The 16,784-nt window shown below is 37.6% G+C and overlaps 1 protein-coding gene across 2 annotated transcripts; it reads right to left on the bottom strand.

The window, feature by feature from the left end:
- Positions 1–903: 903 nt before the first annotated feature.
- Positions 904–15,115, bottom strand: psmd11b (proteasome 26S subunit, non-ATPase 11b). Of its 2 annotated transcripts, none has more exons than XM_055004862.1 (13): positions 14,958–15,115; positions 12,964–13,065; positions 12,637–12,833; positions 10,885–10,942; positions 10,354–10,548; positions 9,458–9,602; positions 7,958–8,022; positions 7,039–7,097; positions 6,645–6,770; positions 5,147–5,182; positions 4,993–5,044; positions 4,752–4,894; positions 904–2,463 (listed from the first exon to the last, which is right to left on the bottom strand). In XM_055004862.1, the coding sequence occupies exons 1-12, from the start codon at positions 15,046–15,048 to the stop codon at positions 4,752–4,754; spliced, it is 1,269 nt and encodes a 422-aa protein (XP_054860837.1). In that variant the 5' UTR covers positions 15,049–15,115; the 3' UTR covers positions 904–2,463. The 2 variants fall into 2 exon arrangements, with proteins under 2 accessions (XP_054860837.1, XP_054860836.1); XM_055004861.1 differs by having other exon boundaries at positions 1,463–2,468; positions 14,958–15,114.
- Between the last annotated feature and the right edge of the window lie 1,669 nt (positions 15,116–16,784).

The following is a 16,784-nucleotide window of genomic DNA, read 5'->3' as shown; positions in this document are numbered from 1 at the left end:
TCTCTCTTATTTTATTTAAATCAGTTAGTCACTTTGTAAACTATGTTTGCACTATATAAATAAAGTAATTACTAATAATAGTAATAATAATAATATCGCTACTATTAGTATCTTTCCATTTTCATTTGTGAAGTTAGAAACTGCCCTTTAAGATGAGCAATAGTAAAACATGTACATATAATCAATATTTTTCTTGCTTACTTTTGATTTTTTTTATTTACTATTATACAAATTTGTATTTGTAATTTGTAAAAGATTAAGACCCTATCATAGTATTACATACATTTTTCTAATTGAAATACAAGGTTAAGCCCCTACAATATTATTGTGAGAGAAGATTTTCGCATAACCATTAGTCCCAAACTACTATACATGGACTGACCAATTGTGCAATATCAGTAATTTTGTGTCTATTTTTTCCAGCTTTTAAAATTTGTATTTATTGCTGCTTTCTGGTCACTTTTATGCATGATTTAAAAAAAAAACAAAAAAAACATTTTTTTAAAAAAGCAAGCATGTGTACGACAAACTATTCTTGTTTGCTGTCATTATTTTTATGTATGAATAAGAAATAAGAACATTCACAACCTCGTGCATGAAATGTACCTTCAATTATCTGAGTGGAGACACCCTGGAATAAATAGCTAGCTGTACTGTATTATGTGTACTACTGAGACCTGACACATGAACACTAAAGCCACAGCTTTCTTCAAACAAATGATTTATTTAAAATCATCTGAACATCAGATAGGTTTGTGTAGAACTGTTGTGTGTACTGAAAATCAATGTGTAATGAAAACAGATTTAAAAAAAAAAAAAAAAAAATCAAACATGTGGATGCCAGAGACCTAAAATTACAATTTTAAAAACGTCTCACGCAAATAAAAATCAGAAAGCAAAATGTTTAAATTAGATAAGTGAAGTAAAAACTTTATTTTGAAAGTCACAAGAGGTCATGATGAAAACCTGTTGCGCTGAAGAAATAATACAGAACATGAAATGTAAAAAGACTCTTTATGATTGTGCTTCTCATTTTTCTCGAAGAAAAGAAGTAGAAATCTGCAGCGTGAAGTGTTGATGCAACGGTCCACAAACGTTTCTCCCGTGATGAAACTCAGCTTTGCCAGAAAAAAGTGTGCGTCCATGTTAGCTCAGTAAAGATTAAACTGAAAAAAATCAAAGACAATCGAAGCTGTCAGTGGAACCGATTTAATGCCCTTTGATGTGAGATTACTGAAAAATAGTGACAGATTATAGCAGCAGCAGGAAGAGGAGACTCCAGGGTGACTTTTGTTGTTGTCATGTCTGTATTTCTGTTGGCTGATTTTAATTTGAAGAAGACTGCCGACACCTCCTACCATCTTTAAATCCATTTCTTTTAAACCACAATTCTCCTACCAGCTCAAATTACCACCAGCATTTCTTTTTGTTTTGTTTTTTTGCAAGAGACAAGACAAAATCCTTAAAATACAAAATATTTATTTTTGAAAATGTCTTTGTAAGAGTAAAACAAAACCCCCAAAAAACAAAGAAAAAAAAATCAAAACCAAATCAAAACCATACAAATTGTTTGGTTACTAGCATACCACACTAGTGCTAGGAACTAACAATGGAGAATTGTTTCACTCGGGATAAACTCACAGACGCTCAGAGGCGATACACCTCCACCTCTGCCCTGCGATTTCGTATTGCACCCAAAACGCTGAGGCAAAACAGAAGCGCCGAAAAAGTGGCACTAGTGGTGAAATGGCATCCTGTCTGTTCTCTAGGACTTACAATAATAGCAGGAGGGGCAGACATGTGGCAACCATCTGATTTTCCTCTTTGAAAAAAACACACAATAAACCCAAAAAAACAAACAAAAAATAAAACAAATAAAATGAGTTTAATACATATCTGAAATACAGTGGGGGGGGGGAGACTTAACTGTTGGCATTGATGTGGTGGGTGAAGAGAGGGTTAGGGAGAAAAAACTCCAAGGAGAATCTTCCAAAAACTGAGTAGTGTGCTTCTGAAAGATGTGGACGAGAGGGAGGAGAACGCCTGGTTTCTGTTGGGAGCAGAGTCCGAGGCAGCAGAGGTCAATGTTGCACCTGTGAGGTTGCAGTGGAGTCAGCTTAAGGCTCGGCAGGCCCAACCTTACAGCAGATATAAACATATATGTTCTACTTAAACCTTTTTTTCTGTTATTATTATTATTGTGGTTGTACAATATTCCCTGATGGCCTGATGTGGCCGCTGAGTGTTACACAGAATCCTGAAGAGATATCAAAATGAAAGAGGAAAATAAAACAAAAACAAAAACAAAACGAGAGAAGTGATGAAATTGTCCGTAGAGGGTGAGGAAAGGGGGGAGTTTGATGGGGGAATCCTGTTTGTTGCTCTCCCGTGTCCCCTTCTTTAAAATGTTACGTACGCTGGTCAAACACACACACAGTTCCTCCATCTCACCGCCATGGCAATCTGCTCTAGAAAAGATGAAATAAAACATTCAGACGAGAGAAGGAACAAACAGCAGGAATTCAGACTTCTTCTAGAGATTGATCGATTAGGTTGTTTTAGGGCAGATGGCACTAAATACAGGTAATAAAGAAGGGCCGATGAGTGATATTTGGAGGCAAAATACATTAAAAGTTCTATATTAACAGCAAGGATCGATTAAAACTGATATAGATTAAACGTTTTATAATGTAAGCATGAAACAGCAGGAAATCTGTCATTCAAAATTAGGGTTCTTCTTTAATAAAATATGGATATATTGCCTGAATGAGGAGATAAGGCTTGCAGAGTCAGTAACTTCTTTTATGTGAAGTTTTCTTTTCAGGTTTTATTCTGTATTATGTCCTGTATATTTTAGATGTTCTCACTGGTTTTCTTTTACTTTTAGCTGCCTGTTTCTTTGGTGTGATGTCATTTCTAATTCTGTAATTCTCTAATTTTTTGACTTTTAATTTTAACCCTCAATCTTGTTCAATTTTTTAAACTGCCTCGTTTCCTCGTTTGAGTTGCACGCTAATCTAGCTAATTATTCATTTCATTTATTGTCATTTTTACTATTTATTTTAATTGACTGCTCTGACTTGTCTCCTATAGCTTGCTTGATTGTCTGTGTTTCCATGTTTTAACTGTCAAAGCACTTTGTGAACGCTGTTCTTAAGGGTGCTGTATAAATAAAGTTACCATTATACTAAAAGCCTGTGATAACACAGAATTTGTCATTTAAAGCTGGGTTTCTTTGTAAATAAGGATTACTCTTACTAAATTTAAATGTAAATACACTAAATGTTATATAATGGCATGTGAGAGCAAAGAACCTGTCATTCATAAGTAGTTTTCTTCAATTAGGAATGGGTTACAACTAAATATGTACAACAGAACAGGAGTGATGTCAGACTTTCACGTGACGCTACGATGCTCTCTTTAGTTTACTGTGTGATGGAATGATTGAAATCAATAACAGATTTTCCTTTTGCAGGAACGTCTGCTTTCCTTCTGTTTTCTGAATCTTTCTCTTTTCTGTCAGTTTTCTTGTCAATTAAATCCCAGATCTTAAAGTGTTATTAATCACTGTTTTCCAGACTCTGTTTCCAGGTAATCTGCTACTGCCTACTAACATAGTCGCTAGCTGCTAGCGTAGCCTTAGCCGCTATGAAAAGCAGCTAATGTCTTTATTTGTGGCGATGGCTGTGCTTCTTGTTGTGTCTGTGTTAGAGAGACGTGTCAAGAACAGACTCTTAAAGTTTATCTGACTAAAGAAAGATGTTACAGCGTTCCAGATAGCTTGAATATGTACGGTAGCAATAAAAGTGATACGTGATGCTAAGACATTCTCTTTGCTCAGTTTGTCAGCTCTTCTCTGTTTTGTCATTCTTTTCCTGTCCTATCATCGTTACTGCCCAAGAATTCCCATATTTTAAAGCACTATTTGCTACTGTTTTTCAGATGTCGTTTCACGTTAATCTGTTCCTGCCTTCAAACTTGGCCGTTAGCATAGCCTTAGCCACTGTTAGAGTAGCTGAAGTCCTGGTTTGTGGTGACGGCTGTGCTTCTTGTTCAATTTTTGTAGGTTGTTTCTGTTCTCTTACAGTTAATTTGACTTAAGAAAGATGCCACAGCGCGCCAGACAGCTTGAATATGTATGAAAGCAACAGAAGTGATAACGTCAGTGTCATGCGTGCTAAGTTTGTCTGCTCTTCTTCACCGTTTTGTCATTCTTACGTGTTCTATCACCATTATTGCCCAAGAAGTCCCATATTTTAAAGCATTATTTGTTATTGTTTTTCAGATGCTGTTTCAGGTTAATCTGTGGCTGCCTCCTAACTTAGCCGCGAGCTGTTAGCATAGCCTTAGCCACTGTGAAAGCAGCTAATTTCCTGGTTTGTGGTGCTTCTTGTTCAGTTTTTTTTTCTCTGCTAGAGAGACGTGTCCGTCACTTAAAGCAGAGTGTTGCAGTTAATCTGACTTTAGAAGGATGTTACAGGTCCTCTAGATCATGGTAGCCACAGGCCTGACAGTTAGCCGCTTTAGTGATAGCCTTAGCTCAGCAGCAGAATAAGTTCCAGCTGCACCAACGAGCGAATTATTCTGCATTTTCAGTGTAATGGGGAAACTGGGCATGTTTGTGAAAGACTGTGGTGTGTTACAACTTCAACAACATCTGCTCCCTCACACTCCTAACACAATCTGCAGATTCTGTCCCTGTCTGTAAACGTTAGCCTTTAGCTGTAGCTGGAACACTGAATGTGTCTTACCTATGTCAGCTTCTTGGCTTTGTTGTAAAGTGAGTCCACGACTTTGCTCATGTTCTGAATTGTTTCCAAGGCTGCTTCGTATGTTTTGTCCACCGGGGGTTCTTCGAATATGATCAAAACACCTTCACCTTGGTCAAGGATTCCTAGAACACAGAGTCATAAAAACACATTTGAGCACACTGAGGACTCTTCCTGTGAAGAACATATGTGCATTTTCACAGGAACAGACGATTCTAATTACCGTGAAACTTTTTGTCCAGAATCATCTGTGATAATTTCCTCTCAACGTCACCCTGCAGAAGAAAAAGAAGGGAAATAATTACCAACAGCATTTTTTGAGATGACTGAATGAGTGGAACTCTCAGGAAATAGAGGTTACTGTTGCAATATCTTACCTTTGATAGTTTGATTAGACCTGATATGTGTTCTATCTGGAAGCAGAAGGAGAGTCAAGTTCAATAAAACAGGTCTCAATTATTCTTTAAAATCATGAGGAGCAAGGTGCAGCAGTCGATGCCAGTTCAGATTTTAGAAAACTAACAAACATAAATCCTCAATATAGAACACATCGTGGGGCAGAAAACATTAAATCTAACAGCAGATATTGGACAACTCTTGGGACAGTGTGATTGCATAGTTTATAGCAAAGAAAATATGACATGTATAGAAATACTGCTGCACTAAAATCATGGACATGCTCTGATAAAAGCAACGTTCAAAACTACAGGGGTCCTCTGTTTACAACGTACGCTGTTTCATCGTTATGTGGAACTAGTTGGCGAGCGGAGCAGACGAATACGTCGCCACACAGTGCTGTAAGACGGCTTTGTTTTCATTGTCCGGTTGTACACCACCTTGGATCGTCCTGTATTCACTAACTTTTTGTCCTTAATTATGGCTCCCAGATGTAAATCAGACTCTTCTGATGCTTCGAAGAAAAGGAAAGCCGTCTCCATGGAAGTGAAATTAGACAAAATAAAATGCTAAAGTTGTAAGAACAGTGCCACATCTTCTTATAAATGACTCAGACATGCATGAAAGTCATTGGTATTCATGACTTTTCCATGCATGTAACGGCTTTGTTTACATTTTCACTGGCGTTCCGACTTACGGCAAAAATCGTACGAGGGCCCCTGTATGGTGTTTCATGTTTGTTTTAAGTTATGAGAATGAAAAGACACTGTAGAGGTACAAGGAAAAGTACAGATTTAGGACCTAGTATTAAACACAGTAAGTGTTAACTGCCTGATACTATAGTGAAAGATTTCTCCTGTATTAAGGAATTTTTGTGCACCTCTAAAAGAGGTTTGAGAAGAAAAAAACACCACCAAAATGATAAGAATTGAGATTTTAAAAAAATGTTAATTGGGTTTTATTTACTCAATCATAATGACATTTTTTGTCTCTAAAAGATTCAGAAATAAAAGGATTTCTGTCAAATTAGATAAAGACTCAGTAGGTGTTTTTAAACTGCAGGAACTCGGGGCAGGCACAAGGGGGCGCTAACATTTACATGAACTGCCCTCTAATCTGCCTTTTTAATTCAATCACATCAGAGATTTCAACTCAAACCACGGCAGAACGGTGACAAATAGTAGTTACTGGACAGAACTCTAGATTAATGAGCATTCTATGTTCGCCTATAGGTGAATTTTAGGTTGTCGACATTAGAAAGGAGAAGACAGTTTCACCAATCAGCAGCTGCTCAGAAGTACCTGCCTCACCATGGAAATCAGAAAGCAGGAACATGAACGAATGTTGAGGCCCCAGCAGTAGAAAACAGCTTACTGCCTTTAGCGGTTGGAGACTAATCGTGGTCGTTTCTAGGCCAGTAACCCAAAAAAAGCAGCATTTACTGCTTGTTTTCTGCGTGAAGCTAAGCTGAGTGTTTACCTGTACTCTGGAGAAGGGTTCAATGACTCGGATGAGGTTTTGTTCCAGCAGGTTGTCGTACAGCTTAGCCAGGTGAGTGTTGATAATCGGATCGTCCCTCAGTTCTGCTCTGTACTCTGTGAGAGCCTGGAAAACACACAAAAAAATCACTTCAGTAAGCCTAAAATACTCAAAGCAGTGAGGCAGGTTGTGTGGAGGTTTACTACAAAACTAAAGTGTGGAATGAGGTTTTGCTATCATAATATCAGCAGTTATATTGATTCAAATATAAAATAAAGGAGCGAAGGTTGATTTCTGAGTGCGCTACACATCACAGATGAAGAGAACATGAAGTTTGACTCATCTTTATGCAAAACAATTAAGCAAAATTTGACAGGTTTTAAAGGATTCTTACCTTTTCAAAGTCTGCTAATGATCTGTTCTTGCTGGCCTGGGCAACACATTTCAGCGCATCTGTCTAAAGAGACAAAAAAAATGTAAATATTTAGTGAGAGTGTAAACAGGGGTCCAACTTGAGCCTGGAGGAGCCTCCTGAAATGCTCCTGACAACAAGATTTGTCAAATTTTGAAGAGGATCTCCAAAATATCGACAGTATTGAGAGTATTTCTATTCTTTTGTGTCTTCATCATCACTGCTCATACAAAAATATTACTCATCTTCCAGCACAATATCATAAACTTCACCACTTTAACTCAAAGATCAGACAAAAAAAAAAAATACTTTCTTGATGCCAACTGCTGTAAAACAAAACACACTTGAACCTCTGTGGTGCTAAAACCAAGCAGCAGAAGCTACTTTTCATCTGTTGTCTTATTCTTCATAGTGGAAATATTAAATAGGAGCTCAATTCAATGCTTTATAAATGTTTTATCTGTCATTTCTGATTACAAAAAGTGAAAAAAGTGAGGTCCCAAAAGTTAAAATGGAGTTCTTAAACAGATTAAACAGAAAAAAAGCTTCATGAAATGATTTATCTGCACAAAAAGTTCCAGTGAAGGTCATTTTCTGACTTAAATTCTGCAACCCTCACAAAAGCTGAGTGCTACATTCCCCACTCCATTAAAAATTGATTTTCAGTACTAATAAATGAAGTTCAAATGGAAGTATAGCAGCTTTTATTCTTAATTTGATATTTCTTGCTAGAAGCCATCAGTTTCTGTGCCCTACAAAGGATGCCTGTACTATATTTAATCCAGTTTATATCGTGTGGTACATCATTTAGGAGCCATAACTTTTGTGCAACACTATATATTAATATCCAGGAAATATCAAACAACTCACTGATCTGCCGCAAATAAAAAACGCCCGGTACTTGCCTGTCTGCCAGCGTATCGCAGCGCCAGTTTACCGCTGATCAGAGCTTGTACCTCCTCTGGTCTGCAAGAGAGAAGAAAGAAACAAATATATTAGTGGTGTAACGAGTGGAATTGATCCATACGAATCCTCAACTACAGTCTGGCATTCAGGTGAACTATGGATTTTTTGAAAAGCTTAAACAAACACAGTTAAACCCAATGAGTCCTTCGATATGTTCAGGGTAATTTCACTTCCTTCTTTTGCTAACTTTCACTATCACTTTCTTACTTTGGAGATTAAAAACTAACCATACATGCTCTATCTTTCTTTTTCCCCATTTTTAGAACAGCCTTGGCTATTCAGACCTTTCATGATTTGATATGACAATACTTACAGATATTAAATATTAGCCTTTATATCAAAGAAAAAACATTTAGTATTATGAAAATGATATTTTTTTTAAGCATCCCGCCATAAAATGTTGGCAGTTGAGACATGTTTTTATAATCGTGTAGGAGAGATTGTCTGGAATCTGGCAATATCAGAACCATGATGGTGGAATATTTTATGGCTTGGAAATTTAGAAAAATGTGCTTAGTTTCTGATGGAATTAAATTAAAATTTATTTACTAAGGTGTTGACACAATGGCCTACTTACAGAGGTGACAAATCAGGCAAATATTAGCACCACATTGCAATAAATACATCAAGAGTAATTTAACCAGGATGCTAATTTAATCAGATCCGTCGAGATCTAAGTGTTAAAGCCACTGGAAGGGCATTTAGAGAGCAAAGCCCTGCAGCAAGGCCAAAGCCCTACCTCTCAGCTTTAAAGAGAGTGATCTGGATACGCACTAAAACTTTATTGTCCACATTCCACCTCTCAATCAGGTTTTATCAAATCTGACCCTGTAGTTATTGTGTAATCTTGCTTACAGATAAATACACAGAGAACTGAAAACAAGTCGGCTTAATTCCCTAAATCTCAATGCAGAGATGCAGCGACAAGATGCAAAACAGTAAAAGCAGTGAAAAGTGATTTAAAGTTGTTCCTTTTTATTGCACAGCTGTTCCTGTCACCACTGAAATTATCCGAACTGTAAGTTTTGTGAGCCACTGCACCTTGGAAATACACCACCGTTCAAAAGTTTGGGGTCATCCAGACAATTTCATGTTTTCCATGAAAACTCCCACTTCTATTCATGTGCTAACATAACTGCACAAGGGTTTTCTAATCATCAATGAGCCTTTCAACACCATTAGCTAACACAATGTAGCATTAGAACACAGGAGTGATGGTTGCTGGAAATGTTCCTCTGTACCTCTATGGAGATATTCCATTATAAATCAGCTGTTTCCAGCTAGAATAGTCATTTACCACATTAACAATGTCTACACTGGATTTATCATTCATTTAATGTTACCTTCATTGAAAAAAATTGCTTTTCTTTCAAAAATAAAGACTTTTCTAAGTGACACTAAAAGTTTTGAACAGTGTATTTGAAGCACTACTTACGAGTTGAGTACAATTTTGCACAGGAGCATGTATTTGAGTGCTGTGATGGCTCTGGGACTGTCGATGGAGTCGTAACCCTCGAAGGCCTCAAAGAAGTAGGAGTAGGCTGTCTTCCAGTCCTTCTCCTCTGCTGCATGGATGATCCCTGCGACACGGATGACACGGCATGATTTATTCATTTACGGCCAAAACAAGCAGCGGTCACCTTGAAACGTCAGGCATCAACGAAGATAAACACCGGGGCTGCAGTGTGACTTTCCAAGAGTTTTGAATGAAAACGACAAAATAATCACAACGCTGGTGATTACAAAATCATTCTGCATAAGCTTTTGAGTTCAATTTGAGTCGTAGAGTCATGAATAAATATGATATTATCGCGCCTCACAGCTCTTCCGCTTTCAAATTAGTAAACACAAACTGTGACTTTGAGATATTTATCAGCGGAAAATGAGCCGAGCTGCTCAAGAAACACTTCAAATATTCACTTTCCAAGGAGCTCTTGAGGAAAAGAGCTGCTCCACAGATGGTTTTGAGTCATTAATTCTGATGTCGTTACATAAAACAAATGTCTCATTAATTAGGGTGAAACTTCGACAATGAATCACGGGACAACCTTAAATATTTAGTGACTCTAAACCACCGTAAAGTTGTGTGTTACCCTCAGTACAGATTAATCAGAGAGTCGTCAGTTTATAAGAAAATAAATAAAGAAAATATTGAGGGTGTGATAACATCGAATAAATAGATTTTGTCTTTGTTGGAAGAGTTGTTTGGACCAGAGGCAGGTCATACATATTCAGAACAGTTGGTCAAGTACGAATCTGACCGCCTGAATAAGTCGTTTCTCTGTTAATCTACAGAGACAGAGGCTCGATAAAACACCAAACACATCCTACCTGACTGCATGTCCAGCGCTGCCTGGAGCTTGGGAGGACAGTAGATGGCGTTGGCGGTGGTTCTGGCTGAAGTGAGGGCTGCACGGGCCTTGGGCAGGTTACTGAGAGCGTGGTACGTCTTGCTTTCCAGCAGCTGCACTTCCACCAGAAGAGCTTTGTCGTCCATTTTCTTCAGCTCCTGGAGCAACTGGGAGCCTGAGAGGAAAGAGAAAGGAAATCGAGCAAACGCCAAGCTCATTAACTGTTGCAATAACTTTGTACATCGTTGCTGAACAGCTCTGGGGTAAATGCAGTCTTAATATTCATTCTCCTCTCTTAACCTGCCTTTTTATGCAACGTTAGTCAAACTTTTGAATTTATTCCTGTAGACTTCTGTGGAATGAGACTGTAAGGGTCAAAGATGTCTTGTCAGACCGTATAGGAGGGCCAACAAATAAAGTTTCTGATGTACAAAGACAGAAGTTGCCGTTTCACTTCAAAAAAAAAAAAAAAAAAAAAAAAGGAAAAAAAGTCCTATCTCTAATCACTCACCAAGAGCCAAGGCCTCCTGGTATCTTTTGGTGTCAAAATAGAGCGAGATCAGTCGTGCCTGAAAGAAGAAAGAATGCTGTTAGACAAGTGCAGATGAAGAAGAGATGTACCATTGTTATGACAGCTGGGATTTCAGCTAGTTACACTAATCCATCTTACTTCTAATTGTGTCTATGATCATGAAAATATCTGGGCGCAAATAATGTCAAATTGTGACTTTATTATATCATATAGTGAGTCTACAGTCAACATTAGGAAGCCCATGCATGAGGCATTTGCTAACATTTCAATAAGTGCAACAAATTCTAAGAGATATCATAGTTTCTGTTACCTAAATGGATATCTTTGAGCTCATATGTGCCACAAATTGTCCACATTTCCCTCATTTTCCCCAATTTATCCTTCTCGATTGTAACCACACATCCAAATACTTAACTGAAATCAAGAGTAGAAGGTTCACATAAAACAGAGCAACTTGACAAATACTGTAGGAATGTAAATTTGTAGAAGTTAATTTGTATTTCTCACAATATAATAAAATCAAGTGACTGGACGTATGATACAGTGAGCAAAAGATCTGACCGAGTACCAGCATTTTGCTTGTATTTTCAGCAGCTATTTGTGGCAAACAGAAAGATGTTGCAATGACACAGTGACATATTTATCAGAAAATATAACATTACAGAGTTCCTTCATTTCTTGGAATACCATCAAGCAGATATTGGCAGAGAAGAGGTGGAACTTGACGCTAATGTATATGAGTAATCATGATTTTAGTTGGCTGCTAATGCCACTGATGTGCGGTAAAGCTATGTTTTAGTGCAAAGTGCAGTAAAACTTCTCTCTGAATTGGAGAATTTTTACTCCTATCCCACCACAGCCTGTGTGAAGAGCCACCTTTTATCAAACATCGTGCCACAGTTTCATAACATTGTTTTCTTGCCCAAGAGTACTAAAACTCTGTTGATCCTGCATTTTGTAATTCAGCTGTTCTGATATTTCTAACTGCAGGTGTGAAACCGCACACTCATTTGGCCATGAAGACCACTTTGGATCCTACAGCAGAGCAACATCATCATCAGTGAGTAGTGGATGTATTCGCACCTCCAATTCTTCAGGCAAACTTTCCAGATTTGTTGCATCACGTTCATCAAGTTTCTTGCGTTCGTTTGGTTTTAACTCACAGTAATAGCTACGGCGGTGATGCTGCATTAATGCTGACCACCAAACGCTCCACTATCATCTGTCTGAAATCACAGCGTCTCCCACTCCGTGAGTCAGCAGGCGGTGAATTCGATCCTCTCCACAGCTGCTATTTATGTTTGGGGATATCATGTTGGTTTTCAGCATCATTGATCACACCCTGAGTTGTGTGTCAGCACTAAGTTTGGTTGAGTCACAGCACAAATACATCAGCTGACAACAGATTGCATCTATGAAAACTAAAATACAAATCACTTCCTTTGTAATTCTGGTCAAGGTGTCAAATGGATTGCCTCTAACGGTACAACTGGTCTATTCTAAGTTGTTGCAATAGCCTTTGAAATCAAACTGCAGATTTGTTCGTCATTTAATCCAGTTCTTTCTTCCACTTATACAATATATGTGATGATATTTGTGGTTATAAGATACTGTGTCGAATTTTATCAGTGAGTCATCCTGTCAAACTATTCCGTGATCGTGTGTGTGCAGATAAGGTCACAGTTTGCACCGTCATGACAGCACCCTCGGGCTTCTCCTTGACCTCCTCACCTCCAGAGCCTGTCGTAGGAAGGTCCTCTTCTCAGCCTTGGCCCACTCGATGCACTCGAGACACAGCTCGACCTCCTGCCCCGTCGCTGCCTCCATGTCGAGGAAGAGGTCCAGCAGAGAGCGGACCAGCCGAGCCGCCTTGGCCTTGCTGATGGAAATCAGGAAAGGCCTCACAAATTTCAGCAGCCCCCCCAGTTCTGAAGACAGAAGATATATCATGAGTAGTTCAAGGGAGTGAAAACGTTTAGCGTACAGCACCAACCAGGAACAACAGGTTTGAATAGATTAGCTTTAGGCTTTAGAGTTGAATCAAAGCTGAAACGTTACCTGCAGCCTGTCCTGTCTTTGCCAGGAGGGTTCCCAGCTCCAGGATGCTTTGTTCTTTAACTCTGACAGCTTCCTCATCGTTCTCTTGAACATCTCTTCTCACTGTTAAAGAAAGGAAACTAGTTAACACTCACAAAAAGTGTCTCCTCAACTCAAACACCATGCAATCTGTGAATTTCCAAATGATCTGTGAGCCACTGTGAGATTAATTTTGTCTCATAGTCAGCTTTACAAACAGTGGCTCAGTATTATCATTATAACTGAAGGTGCAACAATTAATCTACTTATTGAGTAGCTGTCAACTAATACATTAATCTCCAGCTACTTTGATAATCGATTGATCAGTTTGAGCTATACTGTTAGGGGGAAAAAGTCAAAATCTACTGATTCCACCTCCTTAGTAAAGCTGAATGTCTTTGGGCTGTGGACAAAATAAGACATTTGAGGACATAATGTTGGGCTTTGGGAGACATTGTCTGACACTGAATTAATCGCCAACTATTTTGATAAATAGTTTGATTCCAGCTTGTCAAATATGAACAATTTATCTTTTTTCTTCCTCTAGGACCACAAACTGAATGTTTTATAGACTGAGCACTTGATCAATTAATCTAGAATATAATTGACAAATTAATGGACAATGAAAATAATCATCAGCTGTCTCCTGACAATACAGTGATGTAAAAACAGTCCTTAACAAGTAAACATCATGGATGACATACCGTGAATAATTAAATATACATATATATTAGAGCTGCAACAATGAGTATTAAATTCAGTGCCAACTACTTTGATAAACAGTTGAGTATTTTTTTTAAAGAAAAAGATGTAAATTCTCTGATTGCTGCTTGTCAATTGTGAGTATTTTCTCATTTCTTTCCTCCTCTCTGACAGTAAACTGAACATATTTGGGTTGTGGACAAAACAAGACATTCAAGGATGTTATCTGGGGGCTTTAGGAAACACTGATTGACATCTTTCACCCTTTTTCTGACATTCTATACACAAAACAATTAATCAACAGTGGAAATAATTAGATGCTGTTGCTCCAATATTTATAATCACAATAACTCTACTAACTGTAATCTGGCTGCTGTAGCCTTGGTTGAGGATCATTTCTATTATCCATGAATCACTGTTTATTATATAAACCGTCAGAAACAGAGCCAGGATGTTGACATGAAATTGCTTATTTTGTCCAACCAGCTGTCGCAAACTTAAAAACCATCCAATTTACAAAGAAGTTAAACAGAGAATAACAGTACTGACATTCCTGATGCTGAAACCTGTACACATTTGGCTTTATGACTCATAAATGCCCGTTACAAGCATTTCAGTGGAAAATAACCGACTTTGGAAGTGAAATAGTTCGAGTACTAATGACAAATACAACAATACTGATGTGAAAACGTGACAACCTGAGGGGTAAACAGGGAAGAAAGACAACTTGACAGCTAGTGGGCTGGTGTGACAAGGCAGTTTGAGGACAGCCATGCCTCTGGAAAGTGTAAAAAACCGTTTGTGTTACATAGCTGGTAACGAATTTACATTTGGAACCATGAATTACACAAGCAAATCGTAAACAATTCCCCATAAATGCCTCATATAATAACAAAACAGGTAGCGGATCTGGTAGTGGAGCAGCTTTTGACAACAAGCTAAAGACGTTAGCCGCATTAACAGTACTCATGCCAAGCCTCAGATAGAGCTAATTGAAACCGTGGTCAAACACAAAACAACAGAAGACCAAAACACATAGCGAAAAACACAACAGTCCTCACAAGTCCTAACTGACACATTTCAGGCTCAGGCCTAACATTAGCCGGGCTGCTAACGAGCTAGCAGCTAGCGTTAGCCCACCGTTCAGCAGTGAGTCAGCACCGCCGGCTATTCAAAGCCACTAGCTAGCATGCTAACCCCGGAGACGGACACCGACGGTTTACAGCGGTCGGTTCGGGGCAGCGTCCGCTTCAAAGCAGCAGCCAAACACTCACCTATCGAGTGTAGGATGTCGATAGAGGCGTTCCGATCCGTGCTAATGAGAGACTGAGCTCTCTGAAACTCAACCACTGCTGCAGCCGCCATCTTCCTTATTCAAATGCTGCCTGAATGAAAATTACGTGCGGGGACTACGTTACTTAGCGTGGTGACGTCAGTGTGCGACTTGCATGTCGGGAATGAATAAAGCACTAGGGAATTGTAGTTTTTTTCCGCTATAGGCCATAAAAGCCTCTTACACTTTCAAATATGATTTTTATTGATAATCTGCTATTGTTTTTGAGGTTTCTGCGTTGCTTATACCATTTTATACATTTTTATAATTTTTTATATTAACCTACATATTTTAGCAAACCTAAAACTACACAAATAAGGCTTTTGGAATCTGGATTAAGAAAAACTGACACAGGAGGGATGTCAGTATATTTTCATGCATTACTTTAAAGTGTGCTACCAATTTAAATTATGCTATTCGGTTGTTCATCTGCCTATTCTGCATTATTATTGTTATTCTGTGTGCACACCTGAGTTTGTCACATTACAATGCATGCTCCCAGAGGCATGGTCTGGCTCTTGACTGATTAGAGGCTTAGCTCAGCCCAGAAACCTTTAGATTTTAACCTAATAATTACATTACTTTTAAGATATTTTGGAAGGAAAATAAAATAAGGTCATCCCACTTTCTTTTTATGCTTAGGCCATATTTCACATTACATCACAGTAAGTGCACAGAATACATCCAGAGGTATTTTTAGTTTTGTATAAAAGCACAAACAAATAAATTGAGATGCATGGCCATTTATGGCTACAGCCTCAAACACCCAGGCCTATCAACACCACTGTCATGCCATTCTATAGGAGATTTCTGTATTGCATTTGATTGATTTGATTTTTATGATCATTATTTTAATTATCATCATCATTATTTTTTTAAAAAAATGTGCAAATATTTACAAATGTTACACTTAAATACATGCATTTGGAATATAGATAAAGGAAAATTGACATGTAAAGTGTAAAATTGTACTAATTGAATAGAAATTACAATAAAAGTCAAAGGTCATGAGAGGCCATTTTTGTTATGCGTGATTTTTAAGTGTGCTTAGTGTCTAAATTTTGTTTTTCTGTTGTTGATATGTCATTTTTGCTTCTTCAATCCAATACCACTCTTTAGAAACGCCTGATGTTGTCAAATTAAAATATTTGTGTCTAATATTCTTTTTAGAATATGACTTTTTGGACAAGCAAATAAACAAAAGGTTTAGCCAAAAGGGTTAGACCAACAGCTACATGCATTTTATGGTTATACTGTCAAGTTTTCATTTTAAACTTGATCTGCAACATAAAAATATGCATTAATTTTTTAATTAATTGCATGTCTCGGAGGACTGTTTCCAAAGTAAGAACACACAAAAGACAGAAATAATTCTCATTTAAAACCACAGAAAAACAAATTTAAGGATATAGGCCATAGGTTTTTGTCTGAAAAAATTGAAAAAGCACAAATAATCACAAAGTAAGATTTGAATGTGCAACAAATAGATAAATAAAAATAAATTTAAAAAAAATAAAAAACAAGCACAAAATCAACATAAACAAAAAAGATTTGAATGTGAAACAAACAAATAAATAAGTAAGAATATTACAATTTCAAAAATGTCAAAGAAAAACATTTCAAAGCAGATATATATTTTTTTAAAAATCAGCGACAGCTGTGTGTTTATAGCTTTATTTCAGTGGTTCAGGTGAGATTTTCTTCATTCTAATGATGAATCACTGGGCAGCAATAAAGAAAAAAGCCAATTCTGGCCAAATGGAATATA

This window comes from Amphiprion ocellaris, chromosome 18, assembly GCF_022539595.1.
Source record: "Amphiprion ocellaris isolate individual 3 ecotype Okinawa chromosome 18, ASM2253959v1, whole genome shotgun sequence".
In the NCBI taxonomy this organism is placed as follows: domain Eukaryota; kingdom Metazoa; phylum Chordata; class Actinopteri; family Pomacentridae; genus Amphiprion; species Amphiprion ocellaris.
The sequence above is the reverse complement of the archived record's forward strand: the minus strand, read 5'-3'. Positions and strand labels throughout refer to the sequence as shown.